Source organism: Vigna unguiculata, chromosome 1 (genome assembly GCF_004118075.2).
Source record: "Vigna unguiculata cultivar IT97K-499-35 chromosome 1, ASM411807v1, whole genome shotgun sequence".
In the NCBI taxonomy this organism is placed as follows: domain Eukaryota; kingdom Viridiplantae; phylum Streptophyta; class Magnoliopsida; order Fabales; family Fabaceae; genus Vigna; species Vigna unguiculata.
This window is the reverse complement of record NC_040279.1, coordinates 23,535,924-23,556,462: the sequence shown is the minus strand read 5'-3', so window position 1 is coordinate 23,556,462 and position 20,539 is coordinate 23,535,924. Positions and strand designations below refer to the sequence as shown.

The following is a 20,539-nucleotide window of genomic DNA, read 5'->3' as shown; positions in this document are numbered from 1 at the left end:
ATTAGCATTACTCAAATTTTTGGTGTATATGTTACTGGATGGAACAATCCATCAATTTTTACTGCCAAAAAAACTAATAGTAGTACGCAAGATATAATTAGGGTTATTAAAAGAAGGTCTTTTCACCTTAACATGTCTTATCTGTCACTTACCCTGCATTTTCAATGTAGCTTATTTATAGATGACATTGTTAATAACACAATGAAATATTAGGTTGAATACTTTTCTGTTGAGGGAAACCCATCAACAACTTCTCCGTAATAGTACATTCCATACTTCTCTGCAAAATTTAAATGTTCAACAGTAGTATTAGTTTTAAATGCATGTCCTCTCAATCAATATGAATGTCCTTTCAAGAAATCCTAAAACATCCCATCGAAACCAAAAAGTGCCTTAAGTTCTAACTATTACAATTTTTGCTCGTGGGTTGTATTATTATATTTCATGGATGACTTCTTTATTCACACAATTTAATCAATTATAAATAACAATGTATTATTATAGTTGTAATCAACAAATCTATTTTGGGGCACTTATCATTATAAATATTGTGATAATATCATTATTATGTTGCATAATAATGTCAATTAATGGTAGTATTCATTAATATTGAAGTTTAATGAAGAAAATCTTGATTATAAGCAATAAACCAAAACTGTAGTAGTCATTATACTTATTTTTTATCTAAAGTCATTGCTAAATAATACTTCAAAACATATAGCAGTAATTTCATAATTTAACAAAATAGTTACTTGGAAAAAAAGAAGATCTAAAATATAATAATCACAATCACGTTATATTAGCATTCTATGAAATTGTCTTCTACAATTTTGCACCACCAAAACTATTAAAGGTGATTCACAAAATTCGTAATTAGAATTCATCAAAACAGGATCGGGAATGAGTCTACTATAGAAATTACAATATGGTTCACAAAGATAAAAAGGTTTGCAAAAACATTTTAACAGACTTTTTCTGACCACATTAATACATTTATAATTTCTCCTTTTTGATACTCTTGATTGGCTTTGTAGTCTTTGTAGCTGATAACTGAGCTAGAGGAATATCCTCCAGAAAATCAAACTCCATGATACGTGATGGAATGTTTGGAACATCATCAATGGGAGCACAAACATCTTTAGAGAGCGTCATACATAAAACTATATCAGGTTCATCATCAACGGTGGAAGAAAGGCACATCTGCAATGATGAACATAATCATGTTATAGATTCAAGGAATCAGTTATATTACTGTGCTAACTGAACTAAAATTATACTTACCAATGAACTATCAGTATCAGCTGTTAAGTCACATGCAGCATTACCAATACATTCAACAAGTTTAGTTGCCTGCCAACACACACACACACACACACACACACACACACACACACATATATATATATATATATATATATATATATATATATATATATATATATATATATATATATATATATATATATAATTATTTAATTTCAAGCATTGTAAAACAATTTATCTTACAACCAAAATGACCATATTTGAAATACTTACTAAAGAAGTCCCGCTAGAAGTTGGTACATCAGAAACACTGGCATTGCTACATTTACCAATAACCATTGTCTGCATAATTCATTTGTAATTAGAATTTAAAAACATAAACTATCATTGTTGTCATTAACAAACAAAATTAAATTCAACTATACTTACTGAGGAATTGGAAGTATCAGGAACTATATCAGATGGACAACTAACATATAAATTTAACATTTACTAACCAGATTCTTGGAGAATCGTTAAAAGCATCACAGCTAAGACACTTAAAAGAACCAACTTCATGAGTTCTTTTCGTACATACGATACACACCAAATAATTCCATCCATCATTTCCTAAGTTAAATTTAAGTGTACGTGCAATAGTAACACATGAAATCTCCTATATCAATACAAAAAAGGTCAATAATATCATGAACAATTATAAAATGAACTTAAAAGAAATTTACAAACATGAGAACTACCTCTAATACAGTGATAATCTCTGAAACACTTTTAACAACATTTTTATACATAAACCTATCAACATGACTAATCTGCGAAGAGTCACTATATTGACTCCCCTCCTCAAAAGTGTCACTGCCAGAGGTTCTACACAGAACACATTAGTTAGTGTTTATGAAAAAAAAAATTAATGAAGAATAGATGGCTAACATATAAACATACTCTGCAAATTGCTTCTTAAAATCAATCAGCTCAGGTATGTCATCACCCATTATCAGTTTCGAACCATTCCAAGAATTAGACAATGACACTGACCATGGACCTATACAAACAAATTAAATTAGATTAAATAATAATGATAATCTAAATATAGTAACGACGTTATTCATACCTGAAGCAGGCTTTATCTTAGCCTGAGTAAGAATAATAGCCACATTAGATGTTTGACTACATGTCCTCCAATAACTCAATAATTTCTCACAATATGAATCCCACAATGTGCAACAGATTATAACACCACTGCATTAATGACATAACAACACCACATTACAAAATAGTTATCAAATAATTAAAAAACTATTGTAAATATAAAACACCATACATAATGAAACCAACCTCAAATCTTTGAGGTCAAACACAACATTTTTCGAATGGCCTTTCTCCTCTACATTGTCCAGCACACCAATCACATCTAACATGCAAAAAAATAAATAAATTAACAAAAAAACTAAATATAGGACACATACATTACGATACAACAATAAACTTACCAACCAACAAATCAGCACAATACTTTCCATCAATGATATCCTTTATACTTTTGAACTTCCAAAGCTTTCTAGGTATGCTTGCAATGGGTTGTGGCCATATAGACGTTGCTCCTATAAACAACAACTTAAATGGATGCTCACAAACTCTATATTGAGCTCTGTTCTTCAACAGTTTAAAGTTATGCATTATGTAAGTTTCACCCTCTTTTAGCTTCTCTTCCCAAACACTAATATCTTCCTTCTTAATCATTGCAACAATAAGATCACCCTGAACAACAAATTAAAACATATATGCTTAAATATAGTTGTCATCTAATAAAATAAAATGTACAACATGCTAAAATATGGTACTTTACATTACCTTTTGATCCATCAAAACCATTTCCATACTTCGTTTGGAATCCCAGGACTCAACATACCACAAATCTACGATTCTAACAGCAAGTTTCAACGTTTCCCTTCTTCCACAAATCATATCAAATTTTTTTGCCATCTAATACGTGACAATAAATTATGTGTTAAGTTTCAACCAACGACACAACGACTTCAAATAAAGAAACCAAAAATAAACAAAACAAAATATCAAGGTACGAATCTTCTTCAATAAAATCACAACAAAATAAAGCGCAAAAAAAATTAAAAACTTTAGTCAACAAATAATGTGCATACAAATGAAAAAGACTTTCAATAAGTTCTAATCATATACAACTGAAAATAAAGAAGAAAAAAAATTCCTAAAAATAACCAAAAAAATTTCTTTTCAACAAAAACATCACAACGTCTTCGAAAAACGATGAACAAATAATATCTGAAACAAAAGGAAACTTCTATAACGTCTTTTAAAAGATAATACAGCATAATGATGAAGTACAAAAAAAAAGGAACAAAATAGTGAACAAAAAAAAATCCAAAAAATAACATCAAAAATTTATTTTCAACAAAAACATCACAACATCTTCTAAAAACGATGAACAAATAATATCTAAAACAAAACGAAACTTCTATAAACGTCTTTTAAAAGATAATACAGCACAATGACGAAGTACAAAAACAATGGATAAAGAATAAAGATGCATCAAGAACAAAAAACAGTAAATACAAAATATTTAACTAAAAAAAATAAAATAAAATATCAACAACAACGATCAACAAATAAAATGTAGTTCAGAAGTTAAGAAAATGAACTTATGGAACTAAGAAAGGAATGAAGAAGAAGAAGAAATAGAGAAGAAGGAGGAAGGGAAAAGAAGGTTACCTGGAGAAGAACGACGCATGTAACTTGCCTTGGAGAAGAAGGATTTTCAAATGTCACAGCAAATATCTATCAGACCATTTAACACTCTGCACCGCCAAAAACACTACAACACCAAAATGACCAAAATATCTCTACTTTAGCACACGTGTCAATGAAGGAGAATGTCTACTTCAGTAACTTCATTATCCTAACATTTTCTTAGATATATAGTAGATTGAATGAGATATTAGTCTTTAATTATTATTAGAGGACGATATGTTATATAAGTTATCTTTAGTTAGTTTTTCAGATATAGATATTCTAACATGAATCTTTACCTAAAGACTGAAAAAATAAAGAAATATATGAAAAAGAAGATTATGTATTATTGATTGTCTAAAAAATATTATAAGAATGTGTTACATAATTCACACAAAGTTAATCTTAGAAGTCAAGTAAATTGGTTTAAAACATGAGTCTATGCTAACATCCCCCATCAAATTGTTCTGACTAAATGCATTGAGACTTTGTCAAATAAAAAATGAAAGCGTAAAACAGAGTGTGGCTTGGTAAACATATCAACAATCTGTAGAGCCGAAGGAACAAATGGTAAAGATATAGTGTCAACTTGAAAGTGATGACGAGTAAAATGATAATCTGTTTAAATATTCTTAGTTAGATTATGAAAAATAAAGTTGTGAGCAATATGAATAACACTTTTATTGTCGCAATATAGAGGCATAGGATCTTTCAAATAGACACCCATATTTGTAAGTAACCAACACAACCAAATAATCTCACAAGTAGTCAAAGTCATGGCGTAATACACAACTTATGTGGATGATCAAGATGTAAATCTTGTTTTTTACTCTTTCATGATATAAGTGAATAACCAAGAAAAATACATCACCCAATAGTGGATTTCTAATTATTAGGATCAACATTCCAATTTGCATCATAATAGGCTCGGAAGTCTAAAAATGACGTAGAAGAAAGCAAAAAAGACTAAAAATGAGTGCCCCGAAGATACATGAGAATACTAAGAGTAGCACCCCAATGAACTATTGTTGGAGCTGAAACAAGCTGACTAACAACATGAACATGTGCAATGTTTGGACGAGTCACAGTAAGATAAAAAAAACTACCAACAATAGTTCAATATAACGTAGAGTAAGTCAAAGGAACACCATCCGACGGGGAATATCATACACTCGTCTCAAATATCAACAATCTTGTTGTCAATAAGCCGAACACGTTCAAGTAGGTCAAAAATATACTTGGATTGAGATAAAAGATAACTTTTGGAAGAAGAAGTAACTTCAATACCCAAAAAGTAATGCAATACACCTAAATTTTTCATAGAAAAATTATGGGATAATGTAGTTTTTAAAGATGTAATTCCACCAAAATCATCACCAGTAATAATCATCATCAACATATAAGGATAGCAAAATGCATCCTGCATTGGTTTTCTTAACAAATAAAGCGTAATCATGATGACTAACAATAAAACCAAGAGAAAAAAATTAATATTAAAAAAGCTTTTAAAACCAAGCACGAGGTGCTTGTTTAAAATCGTAAAGGGCTTTTTGAAGTTTGCATACTTCACTAGATTTGTTAGAGACACCTGGTGGTGGAGTCATGTAAACTTCTTCATGTAGATCCCCATTCAAAAAATCATATTCATATACATTTGAAAAATCTTTCATTGAAAAATAGAAGCGATAACAATCAAGATAAGAACAATAGTCATCTTTGTCATAGGAGCAAACATTTCCTCATAATCCATGTCATACTCTTAGGTATATCTTTTAGCAACAAGTCTAACTTTATACCTTTCAATTGAGCCATCTGATTTTGTCTTGATTTTGTATACCCAACGAGATCCAATTAGACGTTTTCCTGGTGGCATTGGAACTAGATCCAATGTATGAGTCTGATGTAGAGTAGCAAGTTCCTTAGCCATAACATTCTTTCAAAGTGGATCACAAGCAACCTCTATATAGGATGAAGGCTCATGAAGACAATATGTAACATCCCGTTCGAATATTACGAATTTAATTAATAAAATAGGATATTAATATTAAAACCTCTTTTATTAAGCTCCATTTTGCAAAACACAGGAAATATTAACACTTTATTTCATAACAAAAACCAACTCAGAACCAATTATTATAAAATTCAATATATTATCAAAAATCATCTCATAATAAAACCAATTTCTATAATTCAATTGATTACAAGAGAAACCTTAAAATTCATAAAATAAACTCTCTGTGGAAATGTTCCCATGATATTCCACACTATGATTCTATGCCTCACCAGGTCCACCTGTAACATCATATGCTCCTGTGTACCGCGTACACGATCATCGACAAAACACAAGCAGATAGGGTGAGCTAACAGTTTAAACCATACACATAATATGAAACAATTATAGCAACACGAACACACTAAAGGAATTTCCATCCTTTGATTCCATAACACATGGCTACTACCATGTTATCCGTGTTTTACATCTTCTAATGAATACTTCAAGATGTCTTGCTACCACACCTACCAGCCAAAACTAACAGAACACGTTCGGGAAACCATGCTACAAACCACACTCTATAACGCCAGGTGGAGTTCCTAATACGAATATCATTCGTAATTTCCCAAGACTACCAAACTCATTGGTCTCATACCAAGGAGGGCAATCTATCTGGACCCACCATACGAGCCACAACTCGCACACTCACACTGGCAACACTCACCAACCCGAGCCATAACTTAAGAGTTCCTCGTGTTCATCCATCATCCCGAGCTACAACTCGAGAGATGTCATTCTGAGCCACAACTCAAGGAATGCCATGTGCTTAACCCCTATCCCGAGCCACAACTCAAGGGATACGTTCTGAGCCAACACTCAAGGAACACCAGCAAACCGACCTTTAAGGTATCATTGAAGCATTGTAGACCACATGCATCCATACCAGACAAGCAATTACTTTGACCATGGACACATGATATACGATGCTCCCACGAACTTGCCCACTCGTGGCTCTGCCTCTACGAACCTCCTCGCTCGTAGTCCAACTCTACGGACCTTCCCGCCCGTAGTCCAACACACGTGATCCACTAGCTACGAACCTCCCCGCTTGCAGCATCTCTCAAGTGTGAGCACAGAACATACGAACCTCCCCGCTTGTATCCCCACACGAGAGTATTAGGATATGAACCTCCCTGCTCATATCATCACGTGTTCACCACCAGCCATGAACCTCCCCGCTCATGAACCAAGCATCTCCTGGTCCAAGTCCCACAATACAGCATACAAAACGCAAGCCACACAAACATATTACACTCTGTGTTTTTGCATGGTGTTGCCTAAGTGTAACGTTCTAGCCGAAAATTTCTTCTTTAAAATAAAAAGAAATGAAAATAATAATAAACCTCATTTATTATTGGGTACTTTCCCAAAACGAGGGAAAAAATTAAATCTTTTATTTCAACACGCGAAAATTAAAACGAACTACGGCGTTCAATTATTACAATGTTAAAGTGTTTATAAAACCATTACAAAATAGTTCATTAAACTTCCATAAAAGAAACTAGTATGACTCCCATAGATGTTCCCCACTCCGTCTCTAGGCATACACACACTCACCTGCATCAACATTTGCTCCCATGTAACAAGTTACATGATCATCGCCAAACACATACAGATAGGGTGAGCTCAATATAAAAAATAACAAATACAATATGGCATAATCAAAACATCTCAAAAACCATGACTCAGGTTATCATCCGCAGCTCCTCAGTTCCTTAAATTCCAAACCTTACGTTGGACGCCTCTTGATTCCACACCCGTTGGTGAGTACATTGATCGATCTTTGTTGCACAAGTGTCTACTCGCCCCTCCAACTACATGCCACCACCTAATAGTCCACACGCTGGAATAAATTGTCATGACCATAATTCGCGACACCAAGTGGAGTTCCCCAAAACGAATCGAAGTTCATAGTTGTCCCCAAACTACCGAACTCAATCAGTTACACTAAAGAGGGCAATCATCCGGAACCTCGCTGTACGAGTCACAATCTCTCACACTCTATTGGACTTTCTAAACCACCAGGCTACAACCTCGAGTGGCCACGTGTTACCCCAATACAAGTTACAGTCGTAATTGGGCCCCCAACCAAAGCATTGTATCACAACCTTCATCTAAAGCAATGTAGAAATCCTCCTCACGATCCAACTCTGCACCCAAAACCGCCTGGCGAGCCTCTCGCGTCGCTAGGCGGAACTTGGCTCTAGACCGCTTGGCACACCTCTCGCGCTACCAGGCGCCAAGCTCCTTCCAAGACTATTGTCAAACCACTTCTGCCTGGCAGAACCAACCCTACCGCCAGGCGCCATGCACGTCCAGTGGCCACTGCCACTGTTTTGGATATCTATCGCCTGGTGGCACGGGGTTAGCTACTAGGCGCCATACCAGTAGCGCAATGCTATTGGTTTTTGCTATATCAAATCGATCCCAAGTGACCCCAATCACACAATACACAAAAATCATAGCACCATCACGATATTCCAAGTATAGTATTGTGACTGAAACGCAATACACACATTTACTCATAGCCAAATCAATTATCATCATGTCTATCATCCTCTCCTTCATCTATTAAACTCAACATGCCACAATAATTTGTGAATATTGCACATCTAGTTTAAAACAAAACAACCAGTGAAGCATACAATCTAGACCACCTCGAAGACATCAATCTCATTCATCCAGGCAATTTTATGTAACTAAATTGCTCTTTCCCACACTTCACTTACCATATTTTCTCAATTATTAGCATATCATTCCCTTAAACCATTATGGTACATTCTACTACACATTCATCATGTTACCATTTAACCATCCCCTAATCAATTGAATCAACAACATGTGATGCCCTAATTACCACTTTAAAACAAATACAATCAATATCATGTTCAACAAAAAAAAAACTTTATTTAGTTTAATGCATATATCCCAATTATCACAACTCATACACAACTCATTTCATATTCCATGCCTGAGTTTCCTTCCACCCCACTACCCCACTAATCCATATCATACATACCAAGTTATCCAACATAACACCCAATAACGCGCATCACAACAGAACACAAACCGATCTGTTGACAGTCTGGGTTCTACCCAGATTTCTTCCGAACCAGTCATGATTCCCAAGCACTCAAATCGCCGTACCCATTTTCACACTGACATAATTTCACATGTAGACATCTTACAAGATTCATACTTTATTCATATTAACATCATTTCCATAAAACAATGCACTGATCGTAGACATAATTCATGCTTAATTACTTCCAACCCCCAACATGAACCTGAATCCCAAATTCATTCAAGAGTTCATACAATTTCCACCAATTAAATAATTACAGTTTATAATTCATCATACCCATCATATACGTATAACCAAATCCAATTCAAACATTACAACACCACTGACAAGCCAACAAAACAGGAAAAATTGGGCAACACAGTATACGTCGCCTGGCGGGTCACCCTCAGCCGCCAGGCAATTCATAGGAAAACCCAGAAATGTGGGTTCTGCAACATGTGTCGCTTGGCGGCGCATGAACTACGGCCAGGCAGTTTTTGGAAAATTCTGGAAACACGAATAATTTATCACATTTTGGCAGAAGTGAGGGTTCATATGCATTGCAATCAATCTAGAAACGATACCATACACATAAAACAGATAATACAGCTTTTCTAACCTGGATTTTTTTTGCCCAAGATAATTGCTAAAAATTCCCTTCTTGATGTTGGCAACGTTAACCCCTTAAGCTAGCTCTAATTCACTATAATGAATCTCCTAGTGTAGCCTACACGTTCAGAATTCTCCCCCTCTCAATACTCACAATTGGGCAGCCTCTAAAGCTCTCTCTCTCTCTCTCTCTCTCCCTCTAATTCCCACTTAATTTTGCCTTAATGAGACTTGATGGATGTGAAAATGAAAATTGGATTTAAGGTGGATTTAATTGACATTCAAGGCTCATTAGGAGTTGTTTTTCCAGCCCTTCTTAGCTGCCTCCTTTCAGCTAGGGTTTCTGTGTCCCTTCACATCCATGCCAAAGTGGATTTTAGCAAAAAAAGAAGTTATTTTGCTTAAGCTAAGGTTCGAACCCATGACCCTCCAATATCAATGCAAGTGCACAACCAATTAACCAATCCATGTTTCATAATAATTTTTATAAATCTAGAAATTTATACTCTCTTACCACGCTTAAACATATCATAAGAAAAATAATAAAAATAAATAACACACAATTGACATACGTAGGACTCGAACCCAAGTCCTCTCACACATTAAAGTACTCTCAACCATTATTAAATAATTATTTATTTAATTATTTAAATTCCTCGGGTCTTACACTAAGTGTTGTCAAGCGATGTTCCATCGCAGACCGCCTAACGAAGCCTTCTCGTTGCCAGGCGTCAAACACAAGCAGAGCCTCTGACAAAGGGTTATCGCCTGGTGGGTCACTCCTCAACCGCTAGGCATCACGCGTTCCAGGGACTTTCCTAGTACTCCTATTGCCTAGCGGCCATACTTGTGCCGCCAGGCACTATACCAGTAACGTGCCAGCTACTGGATTAGCACTCTACCACGTGGTTTTAGCACCCCCAACAGTTCAAGCATACATACAAGTTATAAATTTAACTGTATATAAATTATATATACTTGCACGGTTGTAATTTCAGGTAACATAACACTTCACTTATTCAACCATCATATCACTCATCCAATCATATCCTTACTTATACACACTCCCTTCATACCACATTTGTCATTTTCCTAGTTTACGCATATCATCACCTGATGACCCCAAATCACGCTAATTCATATAATCAGATAAGAACACCCACTGTCCTGATGTGTCGCCTGGCGGTAGTTCATGCGCTGCTAGGCGGTGCATATAGAATCTGGGTTCTTGCCCAAATTTCTGCACCTACGCGAATCCCAACCATGCAATTCCTCCCATTTTTACAGATTATTAACACATTTATATAATTACATGCCATTAGGAGAGTTCTTGTTGGTTCCAGTACCAGTAATATCATAAAAACAACACATAAATTACCAAATCTCATATCATGTTCATTCATCCCCCAATTCCAAAATGAACAATATACGCAGAAATTGAACCACAGGCATACATACTACACATAACCATTCATCAAAATTGAAAACACGAGATGCAACTCCCCTAACCTGAATTTCTTACTCCAAAAGTACTTTTAGAGTCCTTCCATGTTTCATAAATGATCTACCCTTTGATCTCCGTCCTTGAGCACTCATTTCAACCTTCTGACGTTCTCCTCAGTGTTGTTTTGGGGTTCTCCAACTCCCTTTTGGTAGCCACACGAAAATGCCTTCACCAGGACCCTACTCTCACCCTTCTCCTCCCTCATTAGCCTCATTATTTCTCCCTTAATTGCCCAAAATGTAAAATCCATTAAGGAGGAGTTTAATGTACACAAACTTTCCATTACTTGGTGGTTTCTCAACCTCTCTACCTTCTTTGCCGACTATTAGGGTTTTTGACCCTTCTCATCCATGTCAAAAATAATTTTAGCAAAAAGAAAACTTAATTCATGTCTACCAAGGTTCAAACCCACAACCATGTCAAAGCCAAGTTAATGCACCACCATCAAGCCAATTAATGTTTCTTGACATTTCATGTGCACCATGCCTTATAACCTCTTATCCCACAACCATGCTTGTATGCGAAATAATTAAATAATAAAAATAACCCACAAATAGCATTCACAAGACTTGAACCCAAGTCCTCCCCACACCATCAACATGTTCTACCACTTGAGCTACCATTGTTCCTTATCTTCTCACTCCACATTAAATAACTTAAGGATTCCCGCTGTCGCATTTATTAAATAAATACTTATTTATTTATTTAATTATCCCATGTCTTACACAACAAAAGTAGCAAATGAACCAGAATAAGAGGAATAAACAAAATCTACTAGTAGAGTAGACTTATGATTACAGTGGGGTCGAATAGATGGTAGAGGAACCATAACCTCAGGAGATGATTAAGCAGGTGTAGTAGAGGATCAACAAGTACAACCTCTAGTGCAATATCTGTCATTGGTTATAAGACAGGTTCTGGAGTTGGTACGGAAGTAGGTTGATAACGTCTTTTTTTACCTATTTTTGTGTGTATGTTGCCATGAATAAATCAATTATTTCCTAGCTTTTATCTTCTTTTATCATCTAGTTTATTGTGTTTTGCATTAATTTGTATTTTAGTTTTTTATGCTTGTTTTACCTCTAATCTCTTTGTTTAAGTGTGTGAAATAAATGAATAAGGTGCAATTCTAGTGGAGGAAAAGAAGGAAGAACTCAAGGGAGCATTTTTTGTGCAAGAAAAGATCAATTTGAAGCAAATATCCGCGTCAGGCACCATTAGGATCATGCCCAATGCTTTAAATACATAATACTCTCAAATTGTCTGGGGATAAGCTCCACATTGTGGTGTTGGGTGCCACATGGCTGAGTGGTGGAAAAGTGAGGGTCGTTTAATGCGAAGAAACTAGGGTTGAGTGGTAGAAAATGGGGTTGAGCAGTAGAAAATGGGGTTGAGCTGCGGTAATGCTAATGTGTCAAAATGAGTATTTAATCATGTTCTTTTTTAATGTTTAGAGGGGCTCTAAAGGTGTAAGTAGAGCTACCTACAAAGTATGGAATCAATATCTATGTTTCACATACTTTCTTAGAATCTTCCTCCAAGTTGATAATAGGAGCAAAGAGTTGGCCATTGAGTTCAACTAGGCTAGTGGTTTAAACAAGGAAAGGTGGGATGCCAATACTTTCAGATGTGGAGGCGATTGGTGTAATGAGAGGAAAATAGGTAGAGGTTCGTTGAGAGGGGAAATCTAAAAGGATGCAAGAGAGGATGCACTAGGAGCAAGAAAGTAAGAATAACAAGAATATGAAGCATAAAAAAGTAGAAAGAAGAAAGAAAAGCAAATGAAGGTTTTAAGAGGTTCTGAGAGCTTCAAAGGAACATTGAGTTTAAGCCCACAAAAATGAATATAATATTATTTTTTGTAATACCCTCTAAAATGGTAGTTACACTCAAATAGAAGTGGGGATTGTATTTAATGTAGGTTTTAAAAATGACGTTTATGGTCAAGAAATGCATTGGCGTGCAAGCTAAGGACTGTAAAATGTTAGTTATTTCAAGATTTTCGACGAGGATCAAGAAAATGCTTTTCCATTATAATCATGAATTAATATTCTCTTAGGGGCATTCTGTTGAGAGTATCGAAATCAAGATATTGAAAAGGATACCAAGATAAAAACATTGAAAAGAATGACGTAAAGAACATCGAAAGGTGAAGAGATTGAGGACAAGATTAATAAAGGGATGGTTACACCAGGAACCAGAGCAAGGAATCGAAATAAACCTAGCATGGGAGTGGAAATCAAAGAAAAATCGACAAATCATAAAATGCATAGAGAACGGTGTTCAATAAACAAAATCGAAAGATGGATTATGTGAGATTGAAAGGGAAGTTGAGGCATATGGTAATTGTTACAAACATCAATTTAGTAGGCATAACTGAGCGTAGGCAAATATCTGAAGAAAAAATTAGGGTCTTAGATCTGTCACTTGTCACTAGTGATGGTATTTATTGCAATTTGGATCACTCATTTCATTGATTTCTTTTACCAAATTTAGTTCTATCTTGATAATTTATTTTCCTACATTTATGTTTTTTGCACTTTACATTTACAAATTTTCAAACACAAGAAATACATAAATTTTTAATTAATATTCATATAAAACGATAATTCAGTGAATTAAATGTATTTGAATTAATTTGATTCAAAAAAATATATTGAACAAGTATGAAACCAAAATCTTCTATAATAAACAAATATGTAACCAATAAGCATTTAAGTTTTGTAAGACCCACTTTTCTGGTATTATGTTAAAGGGCAGGGCCTTAACTTTTGGGCCTAAGGGCTAGCCCACAGGGTACCCAAAACCCCTAAACCAGCCTTATTCCTCTCATTCTCTGCACCTATCAGAAAAACAGTAGTCTCACTCTCTCTTCTCCCTCCAACAGAGCTCTGCTAGGGTTTGGCTCTCATTCTTCGTTGAGCTAGGAGAACTCCATTTATTAAACGTAAGTCAATCCCCAACTAATGCTTCCTCTTTTCTAGCTCTGTTGTTGCAGTTCCAACTAGAGCTCTTTTAGTAATCTTGTTTTCTGTTCTAGTGTCAGTATTCCAGCTTGCAAATCAGTTCTTGGATCTGTAGTAATCCTCTAATGTGTGCTTGTACCTTTCGCTAGCATTTGTCCAGGTAAGGGAAGCTAGAACCCTCTTGTTTGGTGCGATGGTTGTTATCTTGCTTGTGTTTCGTGATTTTTGAGCTTATATGTTGCTATGAATGTATGGTATGGTTGGCATTATTGTTTGGATGTGAAAATGTGGCTGTGGCAGGATGAACAGTGGTGAGACCCGACACTCTCGCCCAGGCGACCCAGCCTCGCCTAGGCGAGACTTGTAGAAACAGACCCAAACTCTCGCGCAGGCGAAGAGTTTTCGTTTGAGCGAGACATCATCTCGCTCAGGCGAGAGAGGCTCGCCTAAGCGAGGACACGTGGGGGCTTGAGGTATGTGCTGCATGTGTAGCTCAGGCGAGGAGGCTCTTTTTGGGCGAGGGGTATTCTCACTCAGGCGAGTAGCGGCTTGCTTAAGCGAGAATCTGCGAGTCTCGCAGGGTTCCCTGATGACAGTCTCGCCTAAGCGAGACCCTGTGGCTTGGGCGAGACTGGCACGAGACTTCACTATAGAACTGTTCCTTTCATGTTTGTTTGGCTTAGTATGCTTTACCTTGAGTTTGAACTGTATGAATTGAGTGACGTTGTATGAATGAGATGGAAATTATGATTCATGAGTTTTGGCATGATGTGAGCATGATGTTTGTATGGGATTGGTTCACAGAATTTAACATGATGAGTTGGTTATGGAGTGGATATGAAATATGGAGGGATTCATGGAAAATGAATGATGTTCCTTGGCATGGTATTTGCATGATGTACGATTCTATTTTCATGGCTTTGGGAAGGATGATTTGTGGTTGACTAAATATGAGATATGAATGAGGGATGATTACAAAGATTGATATGATATTGAGATGTGTGGTGAGTATTTCATGATTGTTTGAATATGTATAGTATGTGGTCAGTACGTAAATCCTTGGGATCCCTAGGTGAGATTCCAAGGTAGTGCTTTAGTGGTCAGGACATAATTCCATGGCCCTTGTTAGTGGGTGTCCATGGTGGTGCCCCATCTATATAATTTGGTAAGGATTCAAGGTAAGGATTGCATCCTGACACTCTAAGGAGTCAGTTAGTCTCACTTAGAGCGGACTGACTCCTGTGGTGAGAGTAGTAGGAGGCCTGAAATTCATTAATGGCTAACCTTGTGTGTGAGGGAATTAATTCATTGCAACACTTGTAACACTTGTAACACATAGCTCGGGGGTGAGCAGAGGTATCCACCACAAGTGCAAGCATCTGCTGAATCCGACCAGATTATATGTATCCGGATGAGTCGAGTCGAGTCTTAGTGTATTGATTTGAGGAGTCGTAACATGATTGGATGACGTGTGTATAATTGACTATGGAAGTATATCTGTTTGCATGATAAAACCATTTTTGGCTCTAGCTTACCCTTCTGTTATTGTTGTGTGTTCTGTTGTGTGGTACTCTCTTTTGCGATGATTGTTGATGTGAGCATATGCGAGGAACACCCGTGGTCAACAGGGAGGTGATGGTTCCGCTGCTTAGCTTTTGAATTGACTTCTGCTTTTGGGCTTTTCATTTAGGGCTAAGGCCCATGTATTGCTTTCTCTGAGAATTTGCTTACGTCATTATCACTCTCTTACTTTACTTTGTACCTGGCATCGTGGTGTGCCTATTTTATTCGTCCTTTAAGTCTTTGGAATATTTGTAGGAGCGACATTATACTCTTTTATTCTCGCTTCTTATGTTATACCGTGTGACATATCCTTTATTTAGCTTTATTAAATAAATGGGAAGTTTGACTAAGCAAACAAATTATAAATAATAAAAGCAAAAATCTTACCGAATATGAACCTTTTTGTTTTAAATTCTACTGTCAACATATTTATTCCACACATTTTCTTTTTCATTTACAATAAATATTTGGATGTAACTTTGCTTGGAAGGTAAATGGACTAGAAAATAAAAAAGAAAAGGAGCTAGAGTTGAATTTCCATTATAATTAATTCGTTATGATACATCCTTGAGTACCGGGCAAATCATGGGACCTTATATTTAATCACTTTCGCTGAATTGCGTTCATGAACTGTTTTAAAAAAATCATAAATTGAATCAAAAGATAATAGCCTGTCGTGGGTATTTATTATATTAATTAAACAAATCTATGTGATTAAAAGGAATTATAAGATACTAGACGATTCTTGGAAATCTTCTAAGTAAAGGAGATAACTTATCTTTTAAGTCAATGAAACAAATATTGAATGTTATAACAATATTAGAGATTAGCTGGAACATAATTTGGATGTTTTTCTCAAAATATAAAAAATTTTAAATATTAAAATTTTTAAATATATTTTAAAACATCAAAATTAATGTATTTTAAAACAACATAAAAAAACATAACTGTTTACATATTAGTTTTCGTATCACGGGTGCCAGCTGAGAAAGGAGATATCTTCTTATTACATTATTTACTATATCATATTTTTTCCTCAATTCTTGAAATTACCATAAGAGATTACTCAAGCTGATATTTTGTCCTATAAATTTTTTTCCTATTGCCCATAACTTTTTGAGCTGCATCTATTTCACTGGTGCAGTCTCGTATATGATCACAGCTGGAGGTGCATTCTGGTAGCTGCTGTTGCATTATGGCCATATGATGTGAAGAACGGGTTACAGGGTAAATAGTAGGGAGAATGATCGTGAACAGTTTACTAATGTTGCATCATAGTTTTCTTTCTAACTTTAAGAAATTTAACAAAGTAAAAATTATATCTACATGTAACAGTCTCACCATTGAAATACTTGTCAACATATATGAGCTCTTCCTCCCTCCCACAACTTATTTTCAACGAACATTTATTTAGTTTAGAAGACAAACAATGCTGACCATCATGGATCCTGTAACATATTAAAACACAAATTAGACGGATCCATTTGGCTATGTATGTGAACTTCTCTTGAAAGCTTCATAGAAGCCATCTTGTGCGACAGTAGTTGAGAACAAAGTCACAAACTATGTACTTGTTTGGTTGATATCAATCTGCACTCTCCATGAGCTCAGAGTTGAGGTTGAGAGCTCGTGGATGAATGATCTATAACTAGTTCTGAGGCATCCAAATCCTCGTATTGCTTCTGTACAAGTTTTTTTATGTCATCTATATTAGTGAGTTTGCTCTTGTGCAGCAATTCTGCAACATCATGATTAGCTTCCAATGTACTCCCTGACGTGTAGATCTCATCCAACTCAACAGCACGAGTATAGATTTCAACCATGCATGCGTAGTGTTCCAAGATAGGTGTTATACCATAGTGATCAGTCATAAGATTGAAATACTTCTGAGCTAGTTCCAGGTCATTCAAATAAACACAAGCACTCAGAACACCCACGAAAGTGATAGCATCAGGAACCTCGTTTGCCTGCACCATTTCTTCAAAAAGGGATATGGCTTCATTCCTAAACCCGTGCACACCCAAGCTAGTGATCATTGTATTCCAAGTGGCCAAGGTTCTCACCTGCATCATATCAAACACTTTCCTTGCCTCATCCAAACTGCCACACTTGCTATACATATCTATAAGCGCGGTACCCAAGAAAGGCCCGATCTCAAAATCATTCTTGAGAACAAAATCATGAATCCTTCTACCCAACTTGAGGCTACCCATCTCAGTACAAGCTCTGACCAAGCTCACCACAGTGTACTCATTTGGCTTCACATTATCAACCATCATTCTTTCAAACAGATTAAACGCTTTAACGGGTTGCGCGTGCTTCACATACCCATCAATCATTGCAGTCCATGACACAACATTCTTGGAAGGCATTTTCTCAAACAGTTTCCTGGCAGTGTCCAGCCTCCCACAAGCAATAAACCCAGCAATCACAGAGGTCCAAGCGAACACGTTGCGCACACGCATTTTATCAAACACCTTCCATCCATTATCGACATCGTTACACTTGAAGTAGAGATTCATCAAGTTGGTCTGCACATAAAGGTCACTCCAAAACCCCATTTTGGTGGCAAGAGCATGGGTCACTCTTCCTAAATCAAGGGCATTAGAGGCCACGCAAGCACTGATCACAAAAGGGTATGTAAACTTGTCAGGTGCAAAGCCCTGGCACAGCATTGCCTTGAACAAAAGAAGCGCCATTTTAGGAGAACCGCTAATGGTAAAAGCTCTAATCATGACATTCCAGGTGAAGGTATCTGGGGCATTGAGTTGATCAAATACCAAAGTGGCATAGTTCAATTTGCCATAAGAGGAAGAGAGTTGAATCAGCTTCCTCATAAGCAATTGGTCATACATGAGACCAAAACGGATTATTCTTCCATGGACTTGCTTAAGCTGCTTGAAATTGCTACATCTTTGAAGAATCACATGCGCTTCCTCGGAACCAAACCTTGTTCTTGGGGTTCCCAAGTAGGGAACATTAATTTCTGGGCTACAACATGCCACCTTCATGGCATGCCCAATTCCAATTTGTTCAAGCTAACTAACTACCCAGAGGTTAATGCCAATTGGGATAACCCGAGAACACAAAAAACAAAACCCATAGCCAAAGGAATCTAAGGATAATGTTGGTAAATGCTCAACCGCACCAGTGGGAGATTTGTGTTCTATTTGGATAAGGTTACAGAAGAAAATCGAAGGCCACGCCGCTTCAGCTTCAGCGTAATATTACGGGGAAATATTACTAAAGTTTGACAATTTTTTTGATAGTATGATGTATTATCTTTTAAATAGTTTTAGAATATTATGAATGAGAAGATGAAAAAATAAAAGACCATCTAAAAAAGTCATTTTATATAAAATTATCAAAATTTAATAATCAACAAATCATTTTCTTATTATTAACAGAGACAAATATTTAGACATGGTTTCGATCATAACCCTACGTAAAACAAAATATTAATTAACTATAAATTTGGTGCATAAAGTTTTAAGACGGTTTAAGAAATAAAGAGAAATTTCCACGTTATATCAAATTATATATGGATTAATAAAATTCTACATCATTAATGTTATCTTTTTTCAAAACTCATCATTAAAATTGAGATTTACTTCATATACATTATATTTACCATAGTTTATGTTAACTTAAATTTTTATATTTCGTTTATATAACTAAAATTGGCGTGAGATATATTTTTAAGTATATTAAAACACAAAAATTCCATCACTTTTTCGGTTTTAACATATTAAATTTTATATTTTTTTAATAAAGTGTTATTGGATCTCCAAACATCGGTTCACACATGTTAGTTCATCACGGTTAAACTAAAAACTGTGAGTTCAACCTGACTGACACGTGGAACATACTTAACGCTATTAGTATCATACTGACGGAAATAACCTAGTTGTTACACATTTTTAAAAATATAGACTTAATTGAAACTAATAAAAATAGAACTTATTTGATATTTGGATACAAAAACAAGGACCAAGTGTAACGTCCTTGCCGGAAATTACTTATTTTTAAAAAAATTATATACAAAAATTAATAAACAACATTTATTAATAAAATATTTTCCCAAAATGTGGGAAATTTAAACTTGATAATAAGCGCCAAAATGTTTAAAACATCAATTTAAATCATCCATACATATCCAAATTCCAAAGTCAAAATAAAACATCCAGGTTACATCTTCATAAAAATAAAAATATCGTAGAAAATAAAATCCATGCAAAAGTCCCCAAGTTGGCCCCCTGTCCAGCTCTAAGTATCCACGGGCTCACCTGCATCAACATCTACTCCCATCTAACAAGTTACATGATCATCGTTAAACACACAGATAAGGTAAGCTCAAATAAAAGAATATACAATATGAATTAATAACACAATTTTAACTCATAACCCTTGTTAGGACCCCAATCCTTAATTCCTCGATTTCCAAATCTTTCGTTGGACGCCTCTTGTTTCTACATCTTTTGATGATTACATTGATCGATCTTTGCTGCCACGAGTGTCTACTCGTCCCTCCGACTACATGGCCACAAACAGCAACGCCAAGTGAAGTTCCCCATACGAACCACAGTCCATATTTTTCCCAAGACTATCAAACTCGTCGGATAACACCGAGGAAGGCAATCTTCCGGAACTCATCCGTACGAGCCACAATCTCTCACACTCCACTGGACTTCCCAAACCACCAAGCTATAACCTCGAGTGGCCACGTGTTACCCCAATACAAGTTGCACTCATAATTG

At 35.8% G+C, this 20,539-nt stretch overlaps 1 protein-coding gene across 1 annotated transcript; it reads right to left on the bottom strand.

Annotated features, from left to right (window-relative positions):
• Nucleotides 1-17,002: 17,002 nt before the first annotated feature.
• Nucleotides 17,003-19,022, bottom strand: LOC114178142 (pentatricopeptide repeat-containing protein At3g26630, chloroplastic-like). Its single transcript, XM_028063875.1, has one exon. It carries the CDS (start codon nucleotides 18,791-18,793, stop codon nucleotides 17,390-17,392), a length of 1,404 nt encoding a protein of 467 aa, XP_027919676.1. The 5' UTR covers nucleotides 18,794-19,022; the 3' UTR covers nucleotides 17,003-17,389.
• Between the last annotated feature and the right edge of the window lie 1,517 nt (nucleotides 19,023-20,539).